Source organism: Hemicordylus capensis, chromosome 14 (assembly GCF_027244095.1).
Source record: "Hemicordylus capensis ecotype Gifberg chromosome 14, rHemCap1.1.pri, whole genome shotgun sequence".
NCBI classification, from domain to species: Eukaryota; Metazoa; Chordata; class Lepidosauria; order Squamata; family Cordylidae; genus Hemicordylus; species Hemicordylus capensis.
In genome coordinates this window covers 3,338,837-3,361,377 of record NC_069670.1, presented here as the reverse complement: position 1 = coordinate 3,361,377, position 22,541 = coordinate 3,338,837, and the positions used below count along the sequence as shown (strand labels likewise).

General features: G+C 50.7%; 1 protein-coding gene across 5 annotated transcripts in view; it reads left to right on the top strand.

Annotated features, from left to right (window-relative positions):
* Positions 1–22,541, top strand: part of RORC (RAR related orphan receptor C) — a 93,680-nt gene that overhangs the window by 65,224 nt on the left and 5,915 nt on the right. For 4 of the 5 annotated variants that reach the window (XM_053278620.1, XM_053278618.1, XM_053278621.1 and 1 more), the window contains 6 exons: positions 12,019–12,104; positions 14,510–14,651; positions 16,446–16,967; positions 18,321–18,442; positions 21,804–21,936; positions 22,245–22,352. In XM_053278620.1, coding sequence (XP_053134595.1) covers positions 12,019–12,104; positions 14,510–14,651; positions 16,446–16,967; positions 18,321–18,442; positions 21,804–21,936; positions 22,245–22,352 — 1,113 coding nt within the window. Of the gene's footprint in view, positions 1–12,018; positions 12,105–14,260; positions 14,278–14,509; positions 14,652–16,445; positions 16,968–18,320; positions 18,443–21,803; positions 21,937–22,244; positions 22,353–22,541 lie in introns of those variants that run through there. The other variant, XM_053278622.1, reaches the window with a different exon arrangement.

The following is a 22,541-nucleotide window of genomic DNA, read 5'->3' as shown; positions in this document are numbered from 1 at the left end:
CGAGACCTGCGGTATTTACTCCGTAGTGTTACTTCGATTACAAAGGTTTTGCGGTTCTCGGCCTAGCCCCCTCAAGTTCTTGGGAGGGAAGTAGGTGGTGGCCATTGCAGCCACATCCAAGATGGCGGCACACGCACACTCCTTGTTGTGGTGGCAACGGAGACGGGGCCTACGCTCTCCGGCTCGACTCATCGTGAGAAGGCACTTCGACCGCACGACCGGCTCCCTTGCGCAAATGGAATGGAGGGCGAGCCCGCCCTCCCTCCATTTTCCACCGACGCGTATGGCGTGGAGAAGCGTTTCCTGTGACACCATGGAAAATGTGCCGCAGGGGTGTGGCGTAGACGGGAATTATAAGTGTCAATGCTACCCGTTTCCTGACTACACCGGTTTTAAAGTTATATATATAATTTGGGGCTTTTTTGCTCGCACTCTCTCTTTTTTCTCTCTCTCTTCACCTCTCGTTCTCTCCTTGCCAACGACCCAATCGCGCGCGCCCAAGCCCTGGTTGACCTGGTGTCAGGATTGATTTACTGGCAGGGGCCACGGCTGAAAAGTGAGAGTGCCTCTTACTGGCAGCTTCGACAAGGCTGGACTGGCTGAGTAATTCAGGGGTTGACTCAACTTTCAGCCCGGCCGTTCCCTTCTCACTAGTGATGCTGCTTTTGAGGTTAGGGAAATAAATCATTGGTCTCTGTGGGTTTTTGTTTTGGGGCTCTTTTTGTTTCCATTGTTAATTTGACGCTCTGCGCCGCCGAGGCAGAAAGGTGGCTCTACAGGTGACGAGAGAGAGAGAGAGAGAGAGAGAGAGTAAATTTTCTCCTGCTTGTAAATAGATAGCAAGCTCGCTGCGGCGGGGGGTGCGTACATGGGAGCAACCCCCCCTTTTATTCGTTTAATTTGGTGGGGGGTGGCAAATGTGCAATTAAAACTTCAGTGCTAGTAGTGAGGGATGCTTGCAGGAAACCATCGTATGTGGAGCAGGGGGAGGGATGCCATGAAGAGCAATGCGGTACCAGACCTGGATTTATTGCGAATGGAAGTGGGGTTGGGGGCTGGGTTCCCCTCTAACAGGGATCCCCAGATGTTGTTGACTACAACTCCCAGAATCCCCAGCCAAAGGCCATTGCAGTTAGGGATGCTGGGAGAGTTGCAGTCGACAACATCTGGGAATCCCTGTGAGAGGGAACACGGGTTGGGGGGAACAGAGCTGCGTGGCAAAGGGTGCAGAAGATCCCGGGTTCAGTCCTTGGCAGCATCTCCAATGGGGCTGGGTGAGGCTGCTGCCAGTCAGTGTGGACGATCCTGAGCTCGGTGGACCAAGGGTCCCGCTCAGCATAAAGCAGCTGCCTCTATTTCCTATGCCCACTACTCTGAAATCCCTGCGGAAAGTATGTATATGTTTGGTTTGTTCCAGTTCCATTGATAGGAACGTAGGAAGCTGCCTTTATACCGAGGTTAGACCCTTGGTCTGTCTAGCTCAGGATTGTTTACCCAGACTGGCAGCGGCTTCTTCAAGGTTGCAGGCAGAAATCTCTTTCAGTCCTATCTTGGAGATGCCACCAGGGAGGGAACCTGGAACCTCAGATGCTCTTCCCCAAGTGGCTCCATCCCCTGAGGGGAATATCTTACAGTGCTCATGCATGTAGTCTCCCATTTAAATGCAACCAGGGCAGACCCTGCTTAGCAAAGGGGACAAGTCGTGCTTGCTTCCACAAGTCCAGCTACAAGAAAGGGGTCCCTGCCCCGAGGAGTTAACAGTATATGGTTTGACACAGGGGAGAAAGAGAAGGAAATGTGGACAGGAGTCAATGGTAGGGATATGTGAAGAGGCTTCACAGAATAGTTTAAATTATCTCCAGTGTGACGGACATCATGACTTGGTTCCAGGATCGGACCCAAGTCTGTGTCGTCTGCCATGAACTTTATTAAACAAATGCCCCTTGTCCAGAAAGAAATGGAAAGTATGTCGCTAAAGAAGAAGGATACAATTTTTTTAAAGAATTGGCAGCGTTCAGATTAGCCAGTTATGACTAAGCACCATTGAAATCAATGGGAAAGGTTAGTCATAACTAACTTGAGACCTGTTAATTTCTATGGGACTTACGTTGGACTACTGCTCTGGTAGATGCCAGATGGCGTCACTTGGGAACTATTGCTCTGCAAAGTGAGAATTAACATCTGGAACTCCACAAGCTCCATACTCTCTTCAGTGCTCTTTGACATCTGCATAAAACCGCTGGGAGAGATCATCAGGGGGTTTGGTGCAGGGTATTATCGATATGCCGATGACATCCAAATCTATTTCTCTGTATCAGCTTCATCAGGAAATGGCATAATTTCCTTAAGTGCCTACCTGGAGGCCGTATGAGAAAGAACAAACTGAAGTTATTTTATTTTTTATTTTTTTAAATTTATTTTTACATTTTATATCCGGCTCTTCCTCCAAGGAGCCCAGAGCGGTGTACTACATACTTGAGTTTCTCTTTCACAACAACCCTGTGAAGTCGGTGAGGCAGAGAGAGAAGTGACTGGCCCAGAGTCACCCAGCTAGTTTCATGGCTGAATGCGGATTTGAACTCGGGTCTCGTCCTAGTCCAGCACTCTAACCACTACACCATGCTGGCTCTGAATATGAATAAGATACTGACTGTGTACTAATTGGTACTGATTGTGGGGGGTCATGACCAAAGAGAGGGTTTAGATCTGCCTGTTTTGGATGGGGTTACACTCCCCCCCCCCAAACCCCCAAACAAACATGGGTGTAGCTTGGGAGTGCTTCTTGATCCAAACCTCTCTCTGGTTTCTCAGACTGAGGCAATAGCCAGGAGCAATTTTTATCAGCTGTGGCTGATAAGTCAGCTATGCCCACCATTTCTGGAGGTAAATTTGTTTTGTTTTATTTATCTAACATATTTTTTTACTGCCCAAAACTTACGTCTCTGGGCGGTTAACAACAAAATAAAAACAGAAACTAAAACATTAGTTAAAACCAAAACAAAAAGTTTAAAACATTACAACAATTTAAAAATTTTAAAACAATATTTTAAAACAGCATTTAAAACCATGAAAACAATATCGATTGAAAAGCCTGGGTGAAGAAATGCATCTTTAAAGACTTTTTTAAAGCTGTCAGAGATGGGGAGGCTCTTATTTCACTAGGGAGCGCATTCCAAAGCCTCGGGGCAGCAACGGAGAAGCCCCGTCCCTGAGTAGCCACCAGACAAGCCGGTGGCAACTGCAGACGGACCTCTCCTGATTATCTCAGTGGGCGGTGGGGTTCATGACAAAGAAGACGTTCTCTTAAAAACCCAGGGCCCAAGCCGTTTAGGGCCTTATAGGTTATAACCAGCACCTTGTATTTTGCCCGGAAACATATTGGCAGCCAGTGTCGCTCCTTCAATACAGGAGTTATATGGTCCTTCCGAGATGACCCAGAGACCAGCCTGGCTGCCGCATTCTAGACCAACTGTAGTTTCCGGACTACATACAAGGGCAGCCCCACGTTGAACGCATTGCAGTAATCCAGTCTGGGGGTTACCAGCAGATGTACCACTGTTTTGAGGTCGTTCATCTCAAGAAACGGACGCAGCTGGCGTATCAGCCGAAGCTGATAGAAGGCACTTCTGGCCACCACCTCAACGGGGAGACCAGGGAGAGGCTTTTAAAAAGCACCCCTAGACTGCGTACCTGTTCCTTCTGGGGAAGCGTGACCCCATCCAGAACAGGCAGATCAAAATCGTCTCTTGAGTTCCGACCCCACACAATGAGTACCTCCGTCTTACCTGGATTCAGTCTCAGTTTGTTATCCCTCATCCAGCCCATCACCAACTCCAGGCAGGCATTTAGGGAGGTTATGCCCTCTCCCGATGACGATGACATGGAGAAGTAGATCTGGGTGTCATCAGCATACTGGTAGCACCCTGCACCAAATCTCCTGAGGATCTTTCCCAGCAGTTTCACACAGATGTTAAACAACATCGGAGACAATACGGAGCCCTGAGGGACACCATACAAGAGTTCAGATTTTGAAGAACAGCAGTCTCCAAGGGACACCATCTGGAACCTGCCCGAGAGGTAGGAGTGGAACCACTGCAAAGCAGTGCCTCCCACTCCCAACCCCCTCAGACGCTCCAGAAGGGGATACTATGATCGATAGTATCGAAAGCCACCGAGAGGTCCAAAAGGACCAACAGAGTCACACTTCCCCTGTCAATTCCCAGTGGGAGATCATCCATCAGGCCAACCAAGGCAGTCCGCCCCATAGCCAGCCCAAAGGCCAGTTTGAAATGGCCTTATAACAGTGGTACATATGCTGGTAGCCTCCAGGCTTGACTACTGTAATGCACTCTACATGGGGTTTCCTTTGTACATAGTCCAGAAATTACAATTGGTATAGAATGCGGCAGCCAGGCTGGGGAAACCCAAAGGGACCATAAAACACCAGTTTTAAAACAACTGCTCTGGTTGCCTTTATGTTTCCGAGCGAAATACAAAGTGTTGGTTATTGCCTATAAAGCCCTTGATGGCTTGGGTCCAGGGTACTTAAGAGATTGCCTCCTTTGTCATGAACCCTGCCGCCTGGTAAGATCATCTGGGAAGGACCTGTTATGGTTGCCACCGGCTCATTTGGTGGCTGGGCCTTCTCTGTGGCTGCCCCAGGCGCTTTGGAATATCCTCCCTGTCACAATCAGAGCATCTCCATTTGACTGCTTTTAGGAAGACCCTCAAGACACACTGGTTTTCTCAGGCTTTGAACTGAAATTGATTTTAAACGGTTTGTTTTTATTCTGTGGAATTGTTTTGATTGTTTTTGTTGTGTCTTATATTGTGTTTTGGACTGTGTACACTTGCCTAGAGATACACATATCAGGCGGTGTATAAATCTGATAAATAAAATTTCATCTGGACACTGCCCAAGCCTACATATATTAAAAATGAATGCTTAAAGAGAAAAGGACTCTTTGCTTTAAAGAATTATCAGTTAAGCTGGGTCTCTGGTGTATGGGGAATAAAACTGAGATTTAGGGGATTTGCTCTTGTTGACTGCAACTGAGTAGAGAAATATCCAGCTTCAGTATGAGGTGTAAAAGGAAACCAGATTGCTCTAGTATCGGTGTTCAGAGTTGGGTTCCTAGCCTGCTCAGCGCGATGAGTTAGCTTGTATGTAATCCGTCAGTGGGCGTGTGGCACGTTGTTTCTCGACAGCGTTGGTATGTGGAGGTATACTGCCTTTGTACATTGAAGTTCTGCTTAGTCCTGTGTAAACCGCCCAGAACCATTTTTGGAAGGGCAGTATAGAAATTGAATTAGTAGTAGTAGTAGTAGTAGTAAAAAGATCGCACAGACTGACTACAAACAAAGGCATGACAAAGTAGCAGGGATGATACACTGGAACATCTGCAAAAAATACAAGCTACCTGTAGCCAAAAATTGGTGGGACCATAAAACTGAAAAAGTTGTAGAAAATGAAGATGCGAAAATATTATGAGATTTCCAACTACAGACAGACAATCATCTGCCACACAGTACACCAGATATAACTGTAGTTGAGAAAAAGAAAAACAAGTTAAAATAATCGACATAGCAATACCAGGGGACAGCAGAATAGAAGAAACAGAAACAGAAAAAATCACCAAATACAAAGATCTACACATTGAAATTGAAACGCTGTGGCAGAAAAAGACCCAAATCATCCCGGTGGTCATTGGCGCCCTGGATGCAGTTCCAAAAGACCTTGAAGAAGAGCACCTCAACACCATCGGGGCCACAGAAATCACCATCAGCCAGTTACAAAAAGCAGCTTTACTGGGAACAGCCTATATTCTGCGACGATATCTAGAACAATTGACAATAAAATTCTGGCATCCCAGGTCCTTGGGAAGGACTCGATGTCTGGATAAAACAAACCAGTCAATAACACCGGTCTGACTATGTAAACAATATTATTATTTTTTTTTTATATTCATTCATTCATTCATTCATTTATCTATCATGACTAAGAGCCAGCCATAGACCGCAGAGACCTCCACAAATGCTTCTAGCTGTCTCTCCCAGTGGCTGTTGCTGTACCTTGGGGCAGTGAGTTCCGCAGGTTAATTCTGCCTTGATTTAGTGTGCCTTTCGTTTTCTTTTGTGTGCCCTGAACCAACTGCCCAATTGGTTTCATTGAGGGGGATCCCACATTCTTGGACTATGAAAGAGGGAGGAAAAAATCACTCCACCACCACCACCAGTGTCGGGCATAGTTTGGTAACTGCTGGTCCTGTTTGTGTGTGTGTGGGAATGAGAGAGGGAGGGAAAGGAAGACAGAGAATGCTGGGTGGGGTGGGGAATTAGAGAGCTCAGAGGCACCATCGCCCTCTGTTTCCCCTCCAACTCCACTCTATTTTTTTTTTATCCCTTTCATTTGCAACACGGGGCTTTCGGAAGCAGCAGATTCTTCTGAGGTTGATGCAAGTTGGGGAGATAAGATCTTTCAGGGGGATATTATGGGCCTGCTTCCCGCCAGGGAGAAGATTCACCTGCTTTGGAGAAGGCAAATTGAATAAATAGCTTTAAAAAAACAACAACCCCTCCCTGGGCCATTCATCCAGTGAAATCGATGGACAGCAGATTCAGGACGGCAGCCGGCCCGGGACTCCCTCCAGTCCTTCACACAACACAAGGGAAACTCACGATAGCCGCTGACTTGGATAGGTTAAAAGGGGGACAAGGGGCTTTACTGAGAGCTATCGGCCATGACGGCTAAATGGAACCTCCAGATTGAGAGGCAGTCTACCACTGCATAAGTTGCTTTTGTGCCCTGCTCGTCCGTGGGCTTCCCGGAGGCATCGGATTGGCCAGGGATCATGCTAGCCTAGATGGACCTTTGGGGTTGCTCTGACATGCAGATAACCGGGGAACGGGCTCTAGACGCTGCATTTCTCCGAGGCTTTCTCTCGCTTGGCTTTTTGCAGCCACCTGCTTGAGGTATGACACAGCCCCCTTTCCTCCCCCTCTCTTGTGGTTTGCTGCCCCAAGATGCTGCCTCAGCACAAGAGATTCTTCTCCAGTCACGCAGTGTGGTTAGAAAATTATCTAACGAAAGGAGACGGGGGAGTCTGAAACCTGCCCGATGCCACTTCCTCTGCACAGTGATGCCAGCACACCCCCGTCCCAGATGGGTATAGGAACAGGCTGTGGTTATTTAGCGGGCGTGGGGAGGGAAGCACTCTGCACGTGCCCAGGGGCACTACGCTTTACAGTGTCTCGGCGCAGGTTCCCGGGCGGAGTCTAAAAAACCAGGGTCTATGGCTCCAGTGAAAGTCTGGTTTATGCAGCGGGAGGAAAGGACCCAGAAGTCCTGCTGGACCCTTAGAGCCCGTGGCCAAGTCTCCCAGTTCAGTTTTTGTGCAACCTGTGTACAGGTAAATCTTAAGATTTCCCAAAAAGGCTAATCCTAGGTATTTTAGGGATTAAAGGCAGTGCTCTGCCCTCTCCTTCCTCCAAGATTTGTTCTTGTCTTTTATTTTATTATTTTTTAATGGCCAGCAGTGAATTGGGGCATCTCTTTTCCTCTTCGTTTTACTGCTTGGGGAAACTTGGAAGAGGTCTTCTTCTCTGAATTGATTGACCAAGTTAGCACCAAGGTCGATGAAACGCTGGAGATGGTTTAGGCCAGGGGTGGGCAAGTGTGGCCCTCCAGCTGTTGAACTACAACTCCCATCACCCCCTGCCACAATTGTCGCTGGAGAGGATGAGAATTGTAGTTCAACAACGACTGCAGGGCCGTGTTTGCCCATCCCTGGTTCAGAAGATGCATTAAGATGCCCCCACTTGCATCCTGTAGCCTTTCTGTCTTCTTACCCCTGCTGACGGAGCAAAGAGGAACCTTTCTAAAGTGGTGGTTCTCTTTATGGAGCAGGGGGTGAGCAACTGACCCTGTCCATCCCCAGCACAGCATCCCTCCAGTGGCTGTTTCTGGTGTCTTGTGTTTCCTTTTTTAAGATTGTGAGCCCTTTGGGGGCAGGGAGCCATTTTATCGATCTAGTTATTTACGTCTGTGTAAACCGCTTTGAGAACTTTTGTTGACAAGCGGGATGTAGATATTCACCGTTATCATATTAAGAAGCTCTACAAGCCGCTTACGAGGACTTATTGGATCTCCTGACTCCCCAGGAGGGCCCCAATTTTGGCTGAAGACACAGAGTTTTGGGGAGGTGGGGTCCAGTTAAAATCTTCATGGTTTCCCGAGTCAGACAGTTGGTCTATCTAGCTCAGGGTTGTCTTCACAGACTGGCAGCGGCTTCTCTAAGGTTGCAGGCAGGAATTTCTCTCAGCCCCATCTTGGAGATGCTGCCAGGGAGGGAACTTGGGACCTAGATGCTCTTCCCTGAGTAGCTCCATCCCTTAAAGGGAATCTTTTATGGTGCTCACACTTCTAGTCTCCCATCCAAATGCAAACCAGGGCGGACCCTGCTTAGCAAAGGGGACAAGTCATGCTTGCTGCCACCAGACCAGCTCTCCTCCCCAGCAGCCACTTACTAGCATTTGAACTGATTTGATCCACACACACACCCCGCTCAAAAAAGCCCTGCTACTAGGAGACAGAGACCGATCCCGATCCGGAGCTGGCCAGCCTAGCAGTGAAGGGTCGTCTCCTCTCCCAGCGAAGTGGGCCGTTCGGCAGCCAGCAAAGAGTGAGTGCCCTCCCCACTCCCGCCCCACTGATCCTCTTGGCTCCAGGCCCAACCCATGGAGGGGATTTATTGGGGATGATCCGGGCAGCTGCCTTACGTAAGGAATCATGTGGCAATAATCTGCTCTTGCAGCAGGTGGGGGGGAGGGAGGGGGGGTGCTCCTTGGAGCCAGCCTCTGCAACGCTGGTCCCCCCCGACCAGCGTTGCAGAGGCTGGCTCCAAGGAGGCTCCTCCGTGCCCTCCGCCGTGGGGATTGGGGATGGCCATTTTTGGTGGCCCTTTCCCACCTCCTTGCGAGAAGCTGGCCTTGTGGCCGCAAGCATGCATGGTCCCCTTTGCTAAGCAGGGTCCACCCTGGTTTGCATTTGAATGGGCGACTACATGGGAGCCCTGTAAGATACTCCCCTGAGGGGATGAGGCCAAAGCTCAGTAGTAGAGCTCCTGCCTGTTCGCATGCAGAAGGTCCCAGATTCCCTCCCTGGCAGCATCTCCAAGAGGGGGCTGAGAGAGATTCCTGCCTGCAACCTGGGAGAAGCCGCTGCCAGCCTGTGTAGGCAAAACTGAGCTAGATGGACCAAGAGTCAGACTCAGTATATGGCAGCTTCCTATGTTCCTAAGATAGATCAGTTTGTCCCTGCAGCTGCCAGCATGATGTGAAGAGACTCTATTGCTCCAGTTTCTAGGAAGGGCAAATGCTCAGGAGCTGTGGCGGGAAGTGACCCGTGCGGCGGCGCTTTCCTTGGCAGTGCAGGAACTGTCCGTGCCCCGGGGCTGTTATACTGCCAGCAGTGATGGAAGGAGACCCAGGGCCCATTAAAAATGGGAAAGGGGAAACGCCTGCAGTCTCTATCATAGCACTCCTCTTCCTTGTCTTCCGAGGTTCAGGGTAGTGTCGGCCCATGTTCTGCCAGACCAGCTCTTCCACTGCTGAAGTGGCTGGGAGAGTGAAAGCCTTGTGCGCTGTGTGGTCTCTAGACTCGGAGAAAACGACCCGGGAGCAGCCCACTTGAAGGACTGCCTTGTCCCACGTGGACCTGCATGGGCACACCGGTTGACAACGGAAGGCCTGCTCCATCTAGGCCCTGCCTTAAGAAGCAAGGCGGATAGGCACAGGAGACGTGGCCTTCTTGGTGGTGGCCCCACAATTCTCGACCGGACCCGAGTGGTAAAGAGCTGGTTATTTGGGAGGCCTTTGAGGCAGCTATTTAGTATTACGCAGAAGCCACCCAAAACAAGAGACAGGAGGAAGAAGAGAGGTTGCTGAGAGAGAGCGGCGGAGAACGATTGGAGTGGTGCAGAAATGGCGGAAGTGGTCTGCAGAGATTGGGCACTGTGGCAGGGGCTCTCCAGCTGCCCTTGGACTACAACTCCCATCACCCATCCTGAGTTAAAAAAAAAAGGTCAGCCCGCTGCTCCCCAGTGTTTGAAGTCATGCAGCCTTGCCCTCGGTAGATATCCTAGAAACCTGAGTGCAGAGAGAAGCGGGGGAAGGTGGCAAGGAGAGGAAATCTGTCCTTCCCCTGGGATAGTCTGGAGCACGGGAAGGTGGTGGGAGATGGGGCAGCCCCCGCGAAGGCCCAGCCACACAATCCATCCCCAGCCACTTGGAAGATGCGGAGTATGTCGAAATGTGATTGCGCTGGCTTTCACAACAACCCTCGCCATCTTTCTCCCGTGCCCGCTTCCCAGCAAAGTGGCGGCTGAGAGCTAGTGACTGGCCAAGGGGCAGCTGGGTTGAGGCTGGGTTGGGGGTGGGATTCGAACCCAGGTCTCTAGAGCTTGGTCGCTCTTTTCCCATTGCCTCAAAGATGCCTGCTCTGAGAGCAGGAAGCCAGCCCCCAGATGGGAGTGCTGGTTGGTTATTTACTCTGTGGCAAGGACAGGGCAGTCTGCACGTGCTCAGTTCCGATTTCTCCGACTGCCAGCAATGGGGCTTCCTAGTTTTGAAAGCCGGCAAGGGAAAAAGTGATGTGAGGGTGCCCTCTGGTGGGCAGTGGTCCATACTGCACCTAGTGCTTTTGGATCTGGAATTGGCACCTTTCTCTCTAGCCAGCGGCTAGTTCTCTTGAAGGACCAGGCAATTGGTGGCATGTTTCAGGGCCAATAGCTCCTGTCACTTCTGATAATGTGGCCTGTCAGCAAACCCTCTCCCCACAGGTCTCATTCCCTTCGCCATTATTTTGTCTCAAGGTTAGCCATTGTGGCTAACACAGGCCGCTCTCAGAGGGTCAGATTTGGCCCATGGCCTCCCAGGTGAGAAACGATCGCCGTAGCAGCCAGCCACTTGCACAGTCCATTGGGGGGGGGGCGCTGTTAGAGTTCTAAATGGCACCCAGAGCCTTAGACAAATGTACCCCATCAGCCACAGACTACCAGCTCCCCACACAGGCAAGTAGTATGATCCTATCATCTTGTAATTGTGCCCCCAATTTTAATTCAAAACGCCAGTTTAAAAAAAAACCAAGCCACTAGGGATAAAAGGGTTTCCTCTGCACCTGCGGTGATATGGTGTGGTTGCATCCAGATTCTTCTGCTGATGCACGCATGCGCACCTGCAGACAATGGAATTTGGGAGCGCATAGAAGAACATCTGGATGCAACCACTGAAGACAGTTTCATCACATGGGTTATTTATTTTATTGCCGTGTGTGATTGCCACATGCATGACCACTTGATAACGGGGAGGGTGTGTGTGTGTGTGTGTGTGTGTGTGTGTGTGTGTGTGTGTGTGTGTGTACAAATAATGCTCTGAAGGAACGAAAAGCTGCAGTGAACTGTCCATGCGCAGCAATCCGTATCAAATCCGAAACTAAACAATGGGAGATTCTGAGCACAACTGTTCTGTTTTGGAGATGAGGCTGCGTCATTCGGAAGTCTAAAATCAGGGGAGGTTTTCGGAGGAGGAGAACCAGAAAGGCATCTCTAGACAGACATGAACTGCGCCCCAAGGATCAAAATCTCGGCAAATGCTGTTCTAGCCAATATAGCTAGGAGGAGAGCTGGTCTTGAGCAAGCATGAATTGCCCCCTTTGCTAAGCAGGGTCTACCCTGGTTTGCATTTGAAAGGGAGACTACCTGTGTGAGCAGCACTGTAAGATATTCCCCTTTGGGGATGGAGCCCTAGTTGACTCCTGCCTGCCACCATGGAGAAGCCGCTGCCAGCCTGGGTAGGCAATACTGAGCTAGATGGACCAAGGGTCTGACTCAGTATGTGGCAGCTTCCTATGTAGATTCAAATGGCAGCTGGTTGGGGGGGGGTGCATTTGAAAGGGTCATGTATGAAAAGAGTCCAGAATGAGGGTACTTTTTGACTTGCTTTTATTTCTCCCTCACACAGCCCAGATAGAGGTGATCCCGTGTAAGATCTGTGGCGACAAGTCTTCCGGGATTCACTATGGGGTCATCACTTGTGAAGGCTGCAAGGTAAGTAACCATCTCCTTGAGCCCCTGGGTAGAGATGACTTTCTAAACTGCCTGGAAAAATCCAAAATTATCAGATTGCCAGGGCCAGATGGCATCCACCCGAGAGTCCTTAAAGAACTCAGCTGTGAAATTGCCGACCTGCTTTTTAGTTGATTCATAAATGATCTAGAAGTTGAGGTAAGCCGCAAAATGGCCAATTTGCAGATGGCACTAAACTACGCAGGGTAGTGAAATCCACAGCAGGTTGGGAGGAGCTCCAAAAGGATCTCTCCAAACTGGGGGAGTGGGCGACAAAATGGCAAGTGTGGTTCAGTGTAAGCAAGTGTAAAGTGATGCATATTGGGGTGGAAAAAAACCACCCAGATTCACATACGCTGATGGGATCTGAGCTCAGTGATTGACCAGGAGAGAGAGCTTTGAAAGTGTTGGTGTGTCAGCTGTGCAAAAGGACAATTCCACGCTAAGGATCATTAGAAAGGGGGTTGAAAATAAAAATGCTAATATCATAATGCCCTTCTACAATTCTATGGTGTGGCCACATCTGGAGTACAGCGTACAGTTCTGGTCACCGTATTTTAAGAAGGACATTGTAGAACTGGGAAAGGGGCAGAAGAGGGCAACCAAAATGATCAGGGGCCTGGAGCACCTTCATTATGAGGCTAGGCTACTGCATCTGGGGCAATTTAGTTTAGAAAAAAAGACGACTGAGGGGCGACGTGATCGGGGTCTATAAAATCATGCAGGGTGTGGAGAAAGTGGACAAGAGAGAAATTCTTCTCCCTCTTGCATCACGCTAGAACCAGGGGTCATCCCATGAAACTGATGGCCAAGAAATTTAGGGCCGACAAAAGGAAGTACTTTTTCACATGGCGTATAATCAGCCTATGGAATTCTCTGCCACAAGATGTGGTGACAGCCAACATCCTGGATGGCTCTAAGAGGGGTTTAGATAAATGTCATGGAGGACAGGTCTATCTAGGGCTACTAGTCGGAGGGCTACAGGCCACCTCCAGCCTCAGAGGCAAGATGCCTCTCAATACCAGCTGCAGGAGAGCAGCAGCAGGAGAGAGGGCAGGCCCTCACCTCTTGCCTGTGGGCTTCTTAGGGGCATCTGGTGGGCCACTGTGGGAAACAGGATGCTGGACTAGATAGGCCTGATCCCGCAGGGCTGTTCTTATGTCCCCCTACCGGTTTCCAATTAGGGCCAAGCTAGATCTTATATGGAGCCTCTCTTTAGCATTGCTGGGATCTTTATTTTGAAAACAGGCTGTTGGGGGGCGGGGGGTGGGGTTCGAATTGGCCTCCCGGGGCTCTTCAGAGGTGACCCTGGGGCTGTCCAGGGAGACCTTTACCAGTTCGAGAGACATTCCTTCTCGAGGGACTGTTCTGTGTTGGGTGCTGGGAACCTCTGAGAGAGGAAAGGGTTGGCACCCTCCCCAAATTACAATTCCCTGCCTCGTTTTCTCCTTGCGCCCACATTTGTGCACTGCAGCACCGAAACAGGGGCTGGATGCACAGAGGCTTGTCTTGTGCGTCAGGCAAGGCAGGGAAAGGTGACCCACACTTTTGCAGAGTCTGTGCTGAATGCCAGGGGGCCTGTCCGGGAGGCAGCTAGAGCTCGGGCCGGCTCCAGGTGGCTGTTGCCTCAGCAGCTTCTACATAGAGAGCTGGGCTGCACTGCCTTGGTGCGCTGGAGGGGTCAGGGTTCCTCCACCCGTGCTAGGCTTGGGAACGGGATGCCTCATGCTTCCGGGCAAGCGCTGTGCCGTCGGGTTCAGGCTTCCGTTGGGGCTCGTGATCGTCTCTGTCCGTGAGGTCCTGGAGGTGCTCGGAGGGGGGCGATGTACAGAATTGGGGGCGGATTAGTTGGGATACATTTTGCCCCCGGTTCCGCAGATCTCCGGGATCGGCTGATCGTCCTAGGGTCTGGCCTTGGGGGTCCCTGGTCTCCACTGCGCCCTGTTCTGTCCTGGGATGCAACGGTGGAGCCCTCTTCCGCGGAGGAGGTCTCGTCCCACCCCAGATCTGGGAGCGATCCCCTCCGGACAACGCTTCCTGCTTGGCATGGGCGGAGGAGGGGCATGGGACTCTATGGTTCCCCCTTGGCCTAGAGTCGGCCTTGGCGGCTTGGGCCCCATTAGGCTGGACGTGGCTTTTGCCAGCCGTGAGCCTGGTACGTGACAACCCCCGATCCCCTCGTGTTGCCACCCCCCCCCACACACACAACATACAAGCAGCAAAACCAGATTGGTCTGTCATGGCCACTGCGGGGGCCCAGTCGGCTGCGTTTGGCACCGTAGATTGCAGGTCATGTGGGCCAGGGAGGCCTCGCATCCAGGTCCCGCGCAGAGCCCTGTTTCCCATGGCGGTCTCTCCATTTCCCCTCTCGCCATCTCCCACTCCAGGGTTTCTTCCGGCGCAGCCAGCAAGCGAACGTGACCTACTCCTGCACCCGGCAGCAGAACTGCCAGATTGACCGCACCAGCCGTAACCGCTGCCAGCACTGCCGCCTGCAGAAATGCCTCAGCCTCGGCATGTCCCGAGACGGTAAGGCCTGGCGGGGTGGTCCCTGGGCTGAGGAGTGCTCTGGTTTGCTCCCTTTCTTCTCCTCTTGAGGGAGATGGGCCTCCCAGCCGCCCCCTGAGCAGAACGGCAGCAGGGAGCCCACCTCATACAAACGCCGGGTCTGCCCTAATGAATACCCTTATGACGGACGGCCTGGTGCCTTGCTTGCCCCTCGGAACGGTAGCTTGCTGAAGGCCGTGTGCTGAGCTCACAGAAGAGGCGAGAATGGAACCCTGGACTTCCTGCTCTTAGGGTTGCCAACTGATCGGGGTAGACTAAGCCCACCCTGCTCCTGTGCCTCTAGCGGCAGTGTGGTCTGCAGAAATCCGCAGGGAAAGGTCCTCGGGGCATAGGGATCAAGGTAGTTGGCAAAGAGGCACCTTTTGACGTGATGATTCTCTTTATTTAGCAGGGGGAGAGCAACTGGCCCTCTCCACCCCCAGCACTAGGGATGTGCACAAAACCGGTTTGCCCGGTTCGGTTCGAATTCGAACCAGGAGGGGGTGGTTCGGTTTTGGTTTTGCTCGAACCTCTCCCTGGTTCGGTTCGAATTCAAACCGGTTCAAACCTGTTTGGACATCCAAAAATTGGTAGGATGGCAGCTGGCACCCAGGGGTCTGCCTACTATCCACAAAGTTCCAAGGCAACATTTGCTGCAATCCTCATTATTCTCTATGAAGAATTCCAAAATAATTTTAGAATTCACCAATAATCAGAGGAGTGTCCGATTGCCTTGGAACTTTGTGGATAGTAGGCACCCCTGGTTGTCTACCACCCACCCCACTTTTGTGCCCCTAGGTGCTCCATAATAGGGAATATGGGCTGGTTCTGGTCCCATTATACACTATGAGAAAAATAATTAAAACATTTCAAATATTCTTTAAAAATCATAGGGGTGTCCAATTGCTTCAGGGTTTGCATGGTTGTTGGCACCCATGGGTGCTCCACAATAAGGAATAATGGTCTGGTTCAAGTCCCATTATACCCTATGAGAAAAAAATAAAAATAATTTTCAAAAATTCATAAAAAATCATATGAGTGTCCAATTGCTTTGGGGTTTGGGTGGCAGGTAACCCTGGGTGCCAGCTACCATCCTACCAATTTTTGGATGTCCGAACCGGTTCAAATAGAACCACCCCCCGGTTTGGTTCGAATTCGAACCTGCAGCTCGAACCTGATAGCTGGTTCGGTTCGAATTCGAACCTTCGAACCACCCTGGTTCGAATTCAAACCGGTTCGCACATCCCTACCCAGCACAGCACCTCCAGTGGCTGTTGCTGGTATCTATCTTATGTTTATTTTTTAGATTGTGAGCCCTTGGGGACAGGGATCCATCTTATTTGTTTGTTCTTTCTCTGTGTAAACCGCTCCGAGCCACTTTTGGAAGGGCGGTATAGAAATCGAAAGAATGAATAAATAATAATTGCCTGTTAATAGCTGCAGATCGTGCTTCTGTTCATTGCGAAGGAGTGGGGGGCACAGGAGAAAGTGGCAACTCCAGAAGGGCACACAGCTCAGCCTCTTAGCCCCCCACCACTGCAAAGACTCCTAGGGCAATGGAGGCATTAAAATGCATTCTTGCCGAATGTGTCAGTTGACACCAAACCACGTTTTCTTAAAAAGGAGTTAATGGGGAACCTACTCCTGTGTCCGAAGAAGGTGCAGAAGCGAGCAGTCAGATCGCCACCAACAGGCGTGGCTAGCCTTCTGTTTGTTTCTGTGGGCGTCCGCCCCCCGCTCCACGAAGTCACGCCTTCCACCCCTTTCCCTCCCCAGCTGTCAAATTCGGCCGCATGTCCAAGAAGCAACGGGACAGCCTCCACGCGGAAGTCCAGAAGCAGCTGCAGCAGCAGCAGCAGGGCGGCGAGGGGCTGGCATCCGCCTACTCCCTGGGAGTGACCAATGGGCAGCTCAAGCTGGCCCCTTCGCCCGACCTCCTGGAGGCCTCGGCCTACTCCGCGGCCCTGCTGAACGGCCAGGCCCGCCTCGGCCAGTCCCCAGGCGAGACGGCGGCCGTGGCCTACGCCAACGGACTCACCAAGGCCCCGAGCCTGCTGGGCGAGGACCTGCGGGCCCCCTTTGCCAAGGAGTACAGCCCCGAGCGCATCAAGATGGAAGGCAGGGGGAGCATCTATTACCCCCTGGAGATGCAAGCGTCGCCGGAGCTCTCCTGTGCCGACATTAGCGGCGGGAAGCGCCTGGCGGGGAGCGAGGTCAGCGCCGGAAGCCTGGACTTCTACACCACCCCCAGTTTTGCCAGCCTCTTGGAGTCGCCCAATTCCTCCCTGACGGAGATTGGTGAGTGGGCCCTGCAGGGCGAGGGGTGGTTTTTCTCCTCCAAGCCTCCATTCTCTCTCTGTGTCTCTCTATTACGTTTATATCCCGCTCTTCCTTCTAGGGAGCCCAGAGCGGTGTACATGGTTATAGTTACCCTCACAACAACCCTGTGAGGTAGAGTAGGCTGACAGAGATACATGACTGGCCCAGAGTCACCCAGTGAGTTTCGTGGCTGAATCGGGATTTGCACTCAGGTCTCCCCAGTCCTACTCCAACACTCTAACCACGACACCACACTGGCTACACCACACCACATCACACAAGGGTCTGTGGATCCAGCCTTTTTGGAAAGCGCATGAGCTGGGGATGTAGGCTTGGGATGTCTGTTTACCAGTAGACTCTCTGGAAACCCAGACACCATCCTGGTCTAGAAATTGGCATCCATTTCAGGCCCCCCCTCCCCCCCGCAGCTAACAGCATGCCCCGTGGGACCAGGAGAGCTGGTCTTGTGATAGCAAGCATGACTTGTCCCCATAACTAAGCAGGGTCTGCCCTGGTTGCATCTGAATGGGAGACTTGATGTGTGAGCACTGGAAGATATTCCCCTTAGGGGATGGAGCCACTCTGGGAAGAGCAGAAGGGTCCACGTTCCCTCCCTGGCAGCATCTCCAAGACAGGGTTGAGAGAGAGACTCCTGCCTGCAACCTTGGAGAAGCCGCTGCCAATCTGTGAAGACAATACTGAGCTAGATAGACCAATGGTCTGACTCAGTATATGTCAGTTTCCTATGTTTCCCATTCCAGACTTCTGTCTCCTTCCACAGGTATATCCTGGCTGCCAGATGGTTTCTCTCCAGCCCCTTCCCAAGGACATTTTGCATGTCATAGCTAGACACCACCAGCCCTCACTACCAACTGAGCAAGCAAATTTGAGTCTTTAGTGCCCGTTTCAGTAAAAGCTTGAGCTCACCTGCTTGATAACTAGAGGAAAGGACCAAAGATCCTCTCCCCATTTGGCTGTATAACAGTATCCACCATGCTGTGGATTATGGAAACAAGGGCTGGTTTCTCCCTTACGATGTGCATAGGCGACAATGCTGGTCCTGCCTGCAGCTACTAGGTGCATCAAATAGGTAACATGGGGATGGGGCCATATAGCTCAGTGGCAGAGCGTCTGCTTGGCATGCAGAAGGTCACAGGTTCAATCCCTGGCAGCATCTCCAGGTAGGGCTGGGAGAGACTCCCGCCTGGAACCTTGGAGACCTGCTGCCAGTCAGAGTAGACAAAACTGAGCTAGATGGGCCAAGGGTCTGACTTGGTCCAAAGCGGTCTCCTGTGCTCCCTCCTGACCCATTTCCCCCATTGCTTGCTCCAGAGCACCTCACACAGAACGTCCTCAAGTCCTACCGGGAGACCTGTCAGCTGCGCTTGGAAGATCTCCAGCTCCTGAGATGGGAGGCATTCACCCGGGAAGAAGTTGGGAGCTACCAGAAAAAGGTGAGCGGGGGGGGGCGGGTTTCCCTGAGATGGGTCTCCAAAAAACCACCTGCTCCCATATGGACCAGCCCGTTGGCTGCTGGTTTTCAGAGACAGAGTCTTTTCTGTGGCGGCCCCTCTGTGGCAGGAACTGCTCCCCAGAACTAGGTGCCATGATCCTCGGAGAGGAGAGCTGGTCTGGTGGTAGCAAGCATGACTTGTCCCCATAGCTAAGCAGGGTCCGCCCTGGTTGCATATGAATGGGAGACTTGATGTGTGAGCACTGCAAGATATTCCCCTTAGGGGATGAAGCCGCTCTGAGAAGAGCAGAAGGTTTCAAGTTCCCTCTCTGGCTTCTCCAAGATAGGGCTGAGAGAGACTCCTGCCTGCAACCTTGGAGAAGCCGCTGCCAGTCTGGGTAGACATTACTGAGCTAGATGGACCTATGGTCTGACTCAGTATATGGCAGCTTCCTATGTTCCTATGATGGTTCACAGATAGGTACCAAGTTGAAACACTTGTTTTTCCTAAACAAGTTGTATTTTATTGATTTGTCTATCACATGTCTATAAAAGGTCTATAAAATCTCTGGGTGGTTTGCTGTTTAAAACACCATTAAAACCTTAAAACCATATCAAACAAAATAACCATCAGTAAAAATTTAAAACATAAATGAAAAGCTTGATAAAATAGATGCGTTTCCGAGAGTTGCTTATCTTTACAGCACAATTCTCCCTTAGTAGCTGTTTATGCCCCATTATAATACAGTCCTCTATTAGATGCTTGTTTTCCTGATGTCTTTTAGACATTAGAAGCTGCCTTTTTGGGACCTTCCAGTCCAAAGGTAAGAATAAAATGATGAGGTTTTCCCCCGCTCTCATTAATAACCACCCAGGCCCTAAGGATAGGTTGGGGTCTGTGGAGAGGTTGCAGTAGGTAGGGAAACGAGGATGTCCAGAGACGAGGTGGCTGGAGGAAGAACACAGTGGATTTAGACACAGACGGAAGTTGAGGGAAAGGTACATGGAGGAGGGAAGAAAAGCACAGAAGAGGTGAGGAATGGAGGGGATAAGGGGCTCTAAAGCCCTGAGCCATTTTTGGAAGGGTGGTATATAAATCAAATAAATAAATAAATAAATAAATAAATAAATAATAAAGGAACTCCACCAGTCAAGAAGGGCTGTAGACTGTAGTTCATCGTCACACTGCAGAATTATGTCCTGATGGCTCTCAGGCTCTAAAGCCTGTCTGCCACCATAAGGACTAGTAACTTGCCTTAAAACAAAACCAAAAAAACCTAGAACGACAAGCCAGAGCTCAGGTCCTCTGGAAGCACAGCAGTCAGCCATCACCCAGTTTGTGTGCATTTGCACAGAATCCCAGATACGCACAACATCCTGTCTCTCTGCCCTTCACCGGCTTAACCACAGCACGCACCCCTCCCCACACCCAGACGCGAAAAGCTAGGCTGCATTTGAAGAGGTGTCCCTTTTGCTAATGTGTTTTTCCTCTCTGGAGCGCCGTGCTGCCTGCCACGTTCTGCCCAAGTGGGCATGATTTATGCAGTTCTTTACTTTTAAAATTGGGATTGGAGGGGGAGAGAGAGCGGGACCATTCAACCTGATGCAGCCACTTGTTGAAGCCCATTAAGTAATGAGACTCACTCTCTGCACGTAACCGGAATCGCCAAACGGTGACTCAGCCCCGCAGACGGAGGCGAAGTGGCTTCAGAGCACCGGCCAACAGAACATCAGCACAAATGGCCTTGGCTTCAGGGGCGGGAGGACAGATCTGTGGAACGGCACCAGTTCACGGGGATCTGAAACATTCATCTCATACATGTGTGAACCCGTTTCTGTGTTTCGTCTCTTTGTCACGCTTTGGTGTGACCCCTTCCCTGTGCGTGATGGCAGATGGTGACCCACTGAGGGGGATCGCGTCACAGGGAGAATGGAAATGAGGTGTGATGAACTCTTCTGGAGTCCCTTCTTTTATTTGTGACCCCCTCCTTGAGGTCTTGGAGATCCGTTTTTCGGATGGCCCATAGCTTAGTCGCTAAGCATGTGCTTTGAATGCATGAAGGCCCCAGGTTCAATCCTTGGCATAAGAACCTCAGAACAGCCCTGCTGGATCAGGCCCAAGGAGGCCCATCTAGTCCAGCATCTTGCTTCACATCGCGGCCCACCAGATGCCTCTGGGAAGCCCACGGCGCCAAAGTTTCTCTCTGGGGATCAGATCGAAAGCAGATCTAAAACCAACAAATCCTGCATATACAGCAGAGTTAGATTTGGAAGTATACTTTTGTGTGTGCCTGGTGCTGTCTTTTGTCTGGAAGCAGGACTGCTTCAAGGAGAGGCCAGAGCATGGACTACTATCCTTGGATTCTGGCTGAAGCTGGTTTCCCACCCTGCAGGTTTAGCTCCACTTGTGCCAGGGGACCCCCGACCACTCCAGGTGGAAAAGAGGGTTGGAGGGACGGCTGCATCGTTATGGCTTCTCCCCCTTTGTTTTGATAAGTCGGGGGTATGAAAACGCCAGGGTCACACTCAGACAAAGAATAAATGATATGGAGCATCAAATTGACCAGGGCTCTATTCCCATTGCTGTCCATTTGGGCAACCAAGTTCTGAGTTTTAACCCTGCTAGATATCTAAACTTGGTAACTGTACCAACGTACCCCGGAGCGTTGATGCAGGCACGATGCCATGCCTGGCAAACAGCAGTCGTGGAAAGGAGATATCAAAGAATCCCCTACAAAGAACATACTTGTCCCTGCAACTTGGGAGACATTGACACCACAGCACATGTGCCCTTTTATTGCCAATTTTACCGAGATGTACAGCATAACTATGTGACTCCTTGATTAGCTGCCATCCAGGCTGTACAGATTTTTTTTTTAATCTCAGTTATTTTTTAACTGACCTGAATGGCTCAAGATCTTATAATGTGGGTGAGTTCTGTTTAATGGCCAGTAAAATTCGGCAGGAGTTCATTAAGAATCATTTCTAGCTGATCTGTGTGTTTAACCACGGTATCATAACCTTGTTGGTTTATTCTGCTGGGCTTCTGTTTGTAAACTGTGCTGGTCTGTGACTAATAAAGGATTGAATGAATGAATGAACTGGCCCTCTCCACCCCCAGCACAGGACCTCCAGTGACTGTTGCTGGTGTCTATGTTATGTTTTTTTTTAGATTGTGAGCCCTTTGGGGACAGAGATCCATCTTATTTATTTGTTATATCTTTGTGTAAACCGCCCTGAGCCATTTTTGGAAGGGTGGTATAGAAATCGAATGAATGAATGAACAAGATGGTTTGACTTGGTATCTGGCATTTACCTTTGATCCCCTGTTTCCTCTCTCCCCCCGCCACCCCCCCCCCCAGTCTATAGAAGAGATGTGGGAACGCTGTGCCTGCCGAGTCACTGAAGCCATCCAGTATGTGGTGGAGTTTGCCAAGAGGATGGGCGGCTTCATGGAGCTGTGCCAAAACGATCAGATTGTGCTTCTCAAAGCAGGTGACGATGCTACGAGTTTCCAGATATGCCTTGTCCTTTGGCATCATCAGTGTATGTGGGATTTCAGTACACAGTGACACGAGTTTTTAAAAGGGTGGGGGAGGGAAGCAAACTGGTCCCTGCCCCAACTAGCTTGCAGTCTTCAGTTTTAATGGAAGGGAAACCGAGGAAGAAGAGAAAGGGGGAGGCAAAAGCAGCAAGGAGTCGATACCGGCCTGTTTAGGGTGCTTTTTTTGTTTTGGTTTGCGTTGTTTTAAAAAGGAATGTTTTACATCTTTCTTTTCCCCTTCCCATCTCATTCTACCCAGGTGCCATGGAAGTGGTTTTGGTGAGAATGTGTCGTGCCTTCAATTCTGAGAATCGGACAGTCTTCTTTGAGGGCAAATACGCTGGCCCAGAACTCTTCAAATCCCTTGGTAGGAGAGCATCCGTTGTCCCAGGACAATAAAAATGTTTAGCATTTATGTAGCACTTTTGAGTGTCTTAAAGTCTGCGGGTGGGGGGGCGGGATTAGTTTTGTTTATTTGTTATATCTGCTTCCAGTGTGTGTTTTGCTGCAAAAAGTCAGAACTGGGAGCAGGCATTGCCAAAATCTATGGGACATG